We start from the raw sequence: 9,967 nt of genomic DNA, 5'->3' as shown, positions 1-9,967 counted from the left end.
CAGAGGGCAAAATGAATGTTTTGATGACTTTGGCATCGCTCAAGAATACTTAAAAACCATTTGTTTTTCAGCAGGTCCTTTGACAGAAGCGCAGGCACTCAGCATTCAGGCCACGGCATCATGTTACTGTTGTCTGTATTCTCCAAGGTCAGATTGAATCCTTGCCTCTAACCATAAAAAAAAACCTAGAGAAAGTGGAGGTGCTGAGGAAGAAATAGAGGAATATGTACATAAATGTCATCTGCAGCTTGTTTGGCTGTTGGCTTTATCTCCTTGGAAGCCCTTGGAGCTCCCAGCCTTTCAGTCTTACGTGCTGCTGTTTTGTTCGTTAACTTTGGCGCTGGGACTATATTTAAATAAAAAGCAAAGCAGCCTGAAATCTCTGAATTTCCACGGTTTTCGGTGCCGTGTGGTCCCGTAGACATTCAAAACACGAGTGCTGTAGTGTTCTCCCACCTGCTGGGTGACGTTAATGGTTCTAGCAGTAGGGACCCTTTTGATATCTTGTGAATTCACGGCAAGCACTGAACTCCAGTAGCCTGCTTCACGTTGCGCCTTCTTTGTTGTACTTCTCTGATTTCATAAGTTAATTAGACTTCTCTTTTTCTCTCCCTTTCAGTTGTATTCTAGGAGTGCGTCCTGTTCAAAATACCATTTTGAATTTCACTTTTTCTCATCCCTAATATGAAGTAGCGTTGAAAAGGAAGGCAGCACTGATGTGAATTGAGTCACTTTATACAGTAGTGGAGAAAGGCGAAAATACAGCATGTAAATAATCCAGCATTGTTAGCAGGGAAAGAAAAGGTGTAGAAACAATGTTTTCTGTGTTTGTTCATGTTTTCTCAAGCATTTAGATATCCCCAAATGCTCCAAATTCTGTTGCGAAAATGCCATACTTGAAATGTTCCTCAGTACGTTAGCAGTTCTTCAGTTAACAAGTTTGGATTAGGGGTACTAACATTATGTATAATATTAGAAATTACTTGGGTTTGGAGAGAGATTTGCCCCATTCCCATCATGGCTAATAGTTTGGCTTCTGTCTCTCTAAAATAACAGTAATGTCCAGCGCAAGTGGAAGGAGTTGTGTTGTGATGATTTGTCTGTAATTCTGTTTATTACATGTAAGTGAGAGGAGTTATTCAAATTTGTTTCTTGCTATATTTAACAAAAAGAATATTTCTACAGAATTTCTCATTGTTTTGGTGATACTCATTTTTCTTCGTGGTATGTGAAATTCAAGTACTTTTTAATGAGTTCAAAGCACTTGTAAACCAAAAGACTGGAGGCTTAAATAACTTTAGATACGGTTACACTTACAGGCTTAAGGTGAACTTGTTTCAAAATACGGAGTTGACGAAGAGTCAGCTGGACCCATTTGTGCACAAAATTACTCTCTTGAAATTATTCTCAAGTTTCTTTTCTCTTGGAGCACAAACTTGGGTACTAATGCAAACCAATTCCTGGTATGTAATGGTCCCAATTTGTTTGTCAAAATTTACAGTTAAAATACAGTCACAGGCTGTAGTTTAACTCCAGAAGTATTTTGAGTTTGAAGTACCAACTGTTCCTGAAATGTCAGTTGGGTTCAGATTGCTTTTCCTTTTACACAAAATATTTTGTGGCCAAGTACTTTGCCGTTAATTCCTTTGAAACGTGTGTGTACTGATTTCAAAACTAGTGCACTTTTTAGATCTTGTTGGGTAGTTAGAGGTAGCCAAATTTTCTTCTTGGCTTAATGTTTTATGCTAATCAGATGATAAAGAAAGTAAAGCTGTTAATTATACATTTTTATCAGTCCAAATAGCCAGCTATTTTTATTCCTCTGGAAAGCAGCCAAATTTTTTTTTGATACTTCAAGTGATGCGGCGTTAGAAAAAGTGTGATAGGCTTTTTCAGGTACGGATAAACACAAGCTTTATAATATTCTCCGGAATTAACATAATTAATTTTCTGATCTGTTTTGATCTTAACTGCTTAAGGATACTGCATTATTCCAAAGAACATAGTATAAAACGTCTTCGAAGGACACGTATGTTATGAAAGTGGCAATTTGATTCTGTAGCTGAGCTGAAGTTCTGCTCGGTACCTGGAGGAGGCTCTCCCAGTCCCCAGCGCAAGATACACGGTGTTTTCCTGCAGTTACACTGTTTATTCCTTTGGTGTACAAAATTAGTTTTTTGAGAATGGATAGATGAATCTTCTACTGTCATTTAAACTTAATTAAAAATCCGTACCGCTAGGAAATTTGTGCCATATTTTCCCTATATTCAGAATGAACAGTCTACTTTTAACAGCTATTTCTAACGAAACTTTCTATGTAACTGAATTAATTAAGTCCTAGGAACAGATTATATTAGGGGAAATTAAGCTCTAAGCAAGCAAACCATTAACAATTATGATACTAAATTGCCTGTGACACAGATTGGTCAGGTTTAATAGCATAAAGTGTTTTCAGCTTGTGAGAAGTAAATTGCAGAAACCAACCTAGGCTTTTTTTTTTTTTAATCCGTGTATGAGGTACAGATCCTCAGTTGGTCTTTGCAAGAGAAGAGCTCCAACAGGTAGGCAAAAGAACCACCACTGGTAAAGCATTTATAGTGCTTCTGTGTGAAATAAACCCAGGTTTTCCTTCTCTGTTTTATTTCCTACACTTCTATTATCAAAAAACGAGAAGCCCTTCTCCTGTACCAGTTTAGAGATGAGTTCGCAGTCTCGTTAATCTTCCACAGAATCCGTCTTTATTTAAAATTAGCAGATACTTGTTTCTTCTTCACATTCTAATTGGAGCAAGCTCTGGTTTCCATCACAAACTGGTCCTAACGATCGTCGCGGAGGACTGACCTGTTAATGATTTCTTTGTGCTTTTATTTTTCTTTTTCTACAAAAGGATTTTTAAATATAAGCTGTTGATACATAATAAGGTCTTCGTTTTGAAATGCATCTTTTACAGTCGGTCGGCATCACAGGTATTCTCAGACCGTATTTCTATAAACTGGATATATTACATGTTTATATTTGGGGATGTGATATTTTAGTAAGAAAATTCTTTGCCTTAAAGAACTGCCGGAGTAGTTTCACGAATATAAAACCACCTCAGTTACCATGCACTGAGTTTTAAAACAAAAAGTGAAATCATGCTCGCCCTCTTTTTCTCATCAGAAGGCTATTGGGAAGCACTTTATAAGGAAAAAACCAGCAAGAAACTATGTGCTTTCTTGTCTTTTGCAGGCAGTAATATTGAGGTCACAAGCATCTGGACTGCAGGTTTCGAGTTAGCTTTCCGGCGAAACAGAAGTTAGGCACTGTAAAGGAGCTTTCAGCTTAAAAGCATTTCAGTGTATTTATAAGAAAATTATTTTGGTCAGCTTCTACACCAAGTTACAATGGATATTTAAAGCAAATTGGATAATAGAAGGTGTTCTAGAGGAACAGAAATCCAAGCGATAATTCACTTTGCATATATTCATGATTTTTGGAATGTGACTATTGCTGGGAGGAGAGATTTGTATTTATGCTGATGACACTGTAACGTGCCATTTATTAAGGGGAAAAAAAAGCAAACCCAAAACACAAATGACACCTTAAGTGAATTTAATGTCCATGGAAAGCTTTTGTAAGTGATTTCGGTTTAGTTTTGAAATAAATTCAGTTACCGCATGAAAGAGTTAATATTCTGGTGTGGTGCTGAGATTGATAGTCAGAGGAAATAGGAGGTACCTGGAAAGAACTTCTGATTCCTAATATTGCAGAAGTTGCAATTCTGCTGGCTTCCCTCCCCTCTGCTTTGTTATTTTTAACCAGGCTCCCTAATCTTTCCTTTTGCCTCTAACCACCTCCCAATTTCCTGTTCGCTTCTTCCCTCTGTTTTTTGTCCAAAATATTCGCTTGTTTTTCGCTTTGCAGTGTGAGTGGATTGCAGGAAAGTGAGTTACGATGAATGCCATAGCTGTTTTTACAGTATCTATTATCTTCTGTGTTTCGTGCCTTTTTGCTGCTCTTGGTGTAAGTTACCTACTCGAGGAGATTTTGATGGACGAATATTGTTTGAATAGGAGCATGCATTTTGAACTTTTAAATGTTGTACTTTGGGTTGCTGTGTATACAATCATTAAAGATGCTCTACTTTTAGCTCTGTGAAACTTCTGTGTTCTCACTTTTTGAACTACTGTTTTCTCCAAGGTAGTTGATGTGTGCTGAAGACTATTCCTTGAACGTTGTTGGGAGAGAGAGATGTTACTTGTTTAGGTTCATTTTTTTGGGTATAGGATTTCAAAATAATGTGAAGTTATAGTTTGTTTTCTTTTCCCTCAGGATATTTCGGTGCTTTTTCAAAAGAGTGTTCAAAAATGTTAATTGACTCTAAGATATATTTCATTGTAATTTTTTTGATCCCAGCAACAATGCATCTTAAATATGAATTTTCTTTTCAGTAAGTAATAGAAAGCATTTGCTTTTCTTTTGCAGATTGCATTCTCACAGCACAGCAACTTTATGGACCTGGTACAGTTCTTTGTGACATTTTTCAGGTACTTTTCATTTAAGATAGCTAAATGTTTCTTCTTTAGCAAAGATATTTGTTTATTGTTTTTCAGTATAGTGTTTGTTTTTTTTGTTGTTTGGTTTTTTTAATTAAACATCCTGCTTACATCACAGCCTAGAAAATGGAAATCCCTACTATGTTTAAAGTATTTAATTAGGAAATATGTTAAGAAAATTGTCTGCCCATCTTTGCAGATGCATCGTGTCCTGTGCATGCAGGGAAAGGGAGGTTAGAGGAGGGGGTGGAGGCTTTTAGAAATGGAGAAGTTACTTTTAGAGTGGTATAGAAGACATCTTTTGAGTTACCGCGTCATACAAATAACGTATGACTTTGAGAAATTGCTGATGTTCACACGTCGTCAGACACAAATCATAAATTAAGGAAGTGATTTTGCAAAGAGTTAAGCATGGACTAATTTCAAACTCTTTCAGTAGCACCTTTTGATTTTAAACTGAAAATATGTCAAGTTAAATACAAACATACATATTGCGGCCTTTCGATACTTAAAGGGGGCTAATAAGAAAGGTGGCGGCAAACTTTTTATCAGGGCCTGTTGCGACAGGACAAGGGGGAATGGCTTTAAACTAAAGGGGGGTAGATTCAGACTAGATAGATTATGGTGAGGGTGGTGAGACACTGGCACAGGTTGCCCAGAGAGGTGGTGGATGCCCCATCCCTGGAAACGTTCAAGGTCAGGTTGGACGGGGCTCTGAGCAACCTGATCTAGTTGAAGCTGTCCCTGCCCACGGCAGGGGGGTTGGACTAGATGGCCTTGAGAGGTCCCTTCCAACCCAAACCATTCTATGATTTCAACACAATTGAAGCCAAATACCCTTCTGTCCTTCATGTACTGCTTGGTAAAGTTCATTTGTTAGTGTGAAGCAAATTGATGATTCCCTAGGAGAAGCAATTTCAGTACTTGTTTCCTCTTCCATCCTCCAAAAAAGTATAGCCGTAACAAAGAGGTTAAATGTCTCCCAAAGCATAGCAGGCTGTCTCTTTAAGTTTCACAATCTAACGTATTAGCCTCTATTTTAGGAACTGTTAATACTCCATAAATATAAAGCAATAATTGATCAATAAGGAGAACTCCCACAGGCGGGATATGTCTGTTTATCCAGATCTTACAACCTGTTTTAAAGTAGGCAATATTATGCCCATTTTGAAATGAGCAGTGGGAATAATACCTTGCTTTAGATTCCATGCTAAATTTAATTAAAGCAAGGAGCTCCAGATGGGTCCTTCAGATAAGTGGTTTATATCAATTTTTTTGTATGTAGCTTTTACAGAGTGTAGTGTGCTTTAATACAATCCCAGGTAAACAGCAGGCTTGAACCCCCACCTTGCTTCCATTGATAGGGAGTAAGTGTTTACTCCTGGATCAGACTTAAGCATTTGTTCTGCTGAATCCATCACAGTCAAGGTCTTCCCTAAAAATCTTTGTGGCAGGGTAATTGCTTATAAGGAGAACGAATAGGGAAGCAGTCGGTTCCTTAGTTCCTCTTTAATGGCATAAGTTCAATCCGCACTTGAAAAACTATCCATTAGTTCTTTACAGACCCAGATCCACCTGCATATGAGAGTTTGAAACTCTTCAATATGCGTGACTCCTCCAGTTCCATTATTGGAAGAGAATCACAGTTTGAAGCAGAAGATATGTGCATTATTTATCTCAGTGAGCACATGCAACTGAAAATACATGTCCAAAAGTTAGGCAGATTGATGATAGTCAACAGAGATTTTCCTTCCCTCCCTCGCTGCTATCACATGGATCTCCTTGAGAAGTAATGTTGCAATATTATTTAACATCCTAACATGCCAGCGGAATAAGAACGTGTGTATTTGGGAGAAGCCAGTTTATTGGTGTTTTCCAACTAAGCATTTATAATGCATTAAAAATTCTTCGATTCTTTAGCTGTAACTACTGCTGAGTTCCTCTCCCAGTATTTTATTTTACAGTCACTGTAACTCACTAAATAACCAGTGTATTAGAACAGCATGATTCATTTCTGCTGTTTGTTGGGAAACTATTGAAACACTTGCATTTTTAATGCTGTAGGGCGTATTTGATAATTACGGTTGAATCCAAGTTAGGCCATAAATAAGTAATATCTGATAGCCCCCTGTGATGTGAATGAGAGAGACTTGGCTGAAAATTTGCACGCTAAGTAGAGGCAATGAAAATGCTTTCTGCAAAGCCTGAATACAGTTGGTAAAACCACCTTTGAGATATAGGCCACCTCTGAGTCATAAACTGAGATAGGTTTCAATTCTTTGAGTGTAAGGGACACAAAAAGAGACTTTGTTCTGGAAAATGGATATTTAGGAAGACTTTCTGTTACCACGTTCAAGGGTCTCGCTTCCTTTTGCCATTCCGCGGGTAATTTTGGAAATTTTTCTGTGCTGGCGATGTTGTAGCACATGTCCATCTTCTAGAAGCCACCCTCTCCGCCTGGTCGTAACCCCATCCTGAACGTGCGCTTCTGCCGCGCTACTGGAAGAAACAGCTGGGCGTGGAGCTGCGTGGGGCACCGTGCAGGGAAACGGGGGGGTTAGCGTCTCGGTTTCATTGCTGACATTTGTGATGGTTTAGGTCAAGTAAGTCGCTCCAGTGGGGCACTGGAGCGCAAGCTGGATTGCCAGACCCGAGTGCTGCTTAATTTGTGGGGCACCACAGGCACTGACTGGACTGACTCTGTGAGGCACACGATGTTACAGAGAAGCCGGGAGCCCGGCCGTGCATTTAAACAACGTGAGGCAGCACGGAGCAGGACGAGACGTGACTGCTGGATTTGATTTCCGTTTCATTTAAGAGCTGGGCTGCTTTGGGTCAGAGGGGGTTTGCCTCACGTTTAGAGGTGCTGTTAGACGCCGGGAGCTCCTTCTGGAGTCGGCGTTCAGCACAAAGTCAGGCGTGTGGCTGTATGTTGCCATTATTTTATTTTGCAACACGTTACCGTTTTATTTTAAGCTAAGAAAATGTCAGTGGATAAAGGCTGGGTAGAACGGTGAAGTTACGGGGTCTTTAATATTGCATTATAATTGGAGCCGCAGGAGAAATGATTATTCTAACCATTGTTAACCTTTGCAAAGCTGAATGAATTGCAAGCAAGCCGTGTTTTTTCTGTTTCCTCTGCTTTTCATAACATAGCTCTTTAATTTGCAGATCTTGCTGTTGTCTTTCAGCAGATCGTTTGAGCTGTTTTGGCAGTGTCTATTAAACATTTTTATTAGTATCTGTGCTTCCTTGTCTTCCAAAAAAATCTGTGTATGCCACCACACCTGTCTGTAATCCATATTTCTCACCAGTGTACTTTTGCATACGGAAGACGTGAAAATATGTATTATTTTTAATATTTGGCGAGCAATTGAATTTAGAAGGCCATTTTTCTTCCTTTTATTTAAAAAAAAAAAAGCGCTTCTGTATTTCTTCTGTGCCTCTCAGCTTTATTGGCCAGTTCTGTAGAGATTTATAAGAGGTGTATTAAGAACAGTTTGAATGAAATAAGGACGTGTAAGCACCAACAGAAACGGCAGAACAAGAGTTGAAAGCATGGATTGTTTTCTAACCGGTGACACAGTTGGCTGTAAAGCAGTCGAGGATCATGCTGGTAACTCTGCAACTTATCAGGAGGAGACCTCTTGCTCCAAAACTAGGAGGGTGGCAGAAAGGTGAAAGCTCATCACCGCTGCCATTCCTTTTTGTAGCGTAGCAGCCCTTAGAAACTCAAAATGAGGAGATGGAGGTATTGACCAACAGACTTGCCTAAAAGATCAGAAGTGTGAAGTGAACCGAGCTGAAGCCAGAGCGTCCTACCAAAGAAGCTGTTGAGCCCTACAGGGTATAAAAGACCTATAAACCCTATAAAGCAGGTTTGCTGTCTCCAGGAAAGAAGCCGGGAGATGTGGCGAGGACCTGACAGCCAGCATCCCTTGTCCTCTGTGTGGGACACAAGCGATGTTGGCCAGACCAGCTGGCCAATACATTTGGCATTTGTGGGTCTGAGAGTGTGAAACGGGTATAATCAATTTTTCTCTGAGATTTTGTTAAATATAATAACCTTCAGCCTGGAGAAGAGAAGGCTCCGGGGAGACCTTCTTGCAGCCTTTCAATACTTATAGGGGGCTTGTAAGAAAGATGGGGACAGACTTTGTAGTAGGGCCTGTAGCGATAGGACAAGGGGGAATGGTTTCAGACTAAAAGAGGGGAGATTCAGACTAGATATAAGGAAGAAATTTTTGACGCTGAGGGTGGTGAAGCACTGTCCCAGGTTGCCCAGAGAGGTGGTGGATGCCCCATCCCTGGAAACATTCCAGGTCAGGTTGGACGGGGCTCTGAGCAACCTGATCTAGTTGAAGCTGTCCCTGCCCACAGCAGGGGGCTTGGACTAGGTGGCCTTTAGAGGTCACTTCCAACCCAAACTATTCTATGATTCTGTTCTATGATCTCATCCTGAGCTTTGTTACATAGACTTACCATAGACATAGATTTACCGTAGACCTCTGATGTCTTCTACTGCACTTCTGTTCTGTGTCCTCACATGCACAGTTCACCCCATTTCTTGGCTGCTGTATGTCTCGTCTTTCATATCTGCCCTTGAAATGTCCTTCTAGGGATGCTCAACGCTGACTCTCTCTAGTCCCATCGTAGTCTTACGATGATTATTAGAGAAATGGGGGTATTTCACAAATGGAACAGAAGTTGCAAGTTTTGTGTTCTCATGGTGGCACATGAAACCTCATGTGCCTTCTACTAAGGTCTGAATATCAAATAGGGTAATTTTACAGTGGTGCAAATAATTGGACTTGTTCCTCAGAAAGACTTCAGAGGGAGCGGTATTTGTTTCCGTACAACATCAGGCAGATGGTTTAATGTGCTGTATATTGTTTTTCCTGGCTGTAAACATTTGCCCAGTGTTTTCAGTAAGTGGGAATGGCCTGTTGCAATAATTCAAATCTGTAGTTGTGCTGCAGATATTTTATTTACTCTTTTTGCTTATTAAATAATTTTTTACTGCAGCAGAAATGGCATTGCTAAATCTGTGCCGAATCACTTTTTTTTTTTTTCTTCGAGGAAAAGGAAGAGCTTGGGAATATCTTTACATGAACTTCTTCACCTTGTTAGAAATAAACAGTTCAGCATCCATGACTTCCTTCTTTCCATGTTGTCCTCATCACTCTTTACATTGTCCTCCACACAATGGTCACACGTGGAGGCCATTTGGTCTTTCCTCCATTAATTAGTCCCATCATTATCTGTGCCCATTTATGCTTTTGGCCTCTACAGGCTCCTGTGACAACGTAGTGGTTTGAGGTGTGATATAAGCACTTTGGGTTTTTAAACCTTTATTGTGTGGGGTTTAGTTTATAGCTTTGACACCTTAATTTAGTTTTCTCTGTGTGTTGTGTTGAAGCTGCTCTTCTACT

General features: G+C 39.7%; 1 protein-coding gene across 1 annotated transcript in view; it reads left to right on the top strand.

The window, feature by feature from the left end:
• ATRN (attractin) overlaps window positions 1-9,967 on the top strand; it is a 117,233-nt gene that overhangs the window by 73,160 nt on the left and 34,106 nt on the right. Inside the window, exon 25 of the mRNA XM_009332713.1 lies at window positions 4,465-4,526. Coding sequence (XP_009330988.1) covers window positions 4,465-4,526 — 62 coding nt within the window. The remainder of the gene's footprint in view (window positions 1-4,464; window positions 4,527-9,967) is intronic.

The sequence above is a fragment of the Pygoscelis adeliae genome, unplaced genomic scaffold (genome assembly GCF_000699105.1).
Source record: "Pygoscelis adeliae isolate BGI_AS28 unplaced genomic scaffold, ASM69910v1 Scaffold29, whole genome shotgun sequence".
NCBI lineage: Eukaryota > Metazoa > Chordata > Aves > Sphenisciformes > Spheniscidae > Pygoscelis > Pygoscelis adeliae.
The sequence above is the reverse complement of the archived record's forward strand: the minus strand, read 5'-3'. Positions and strand labels throughout refer to the sequence as shown.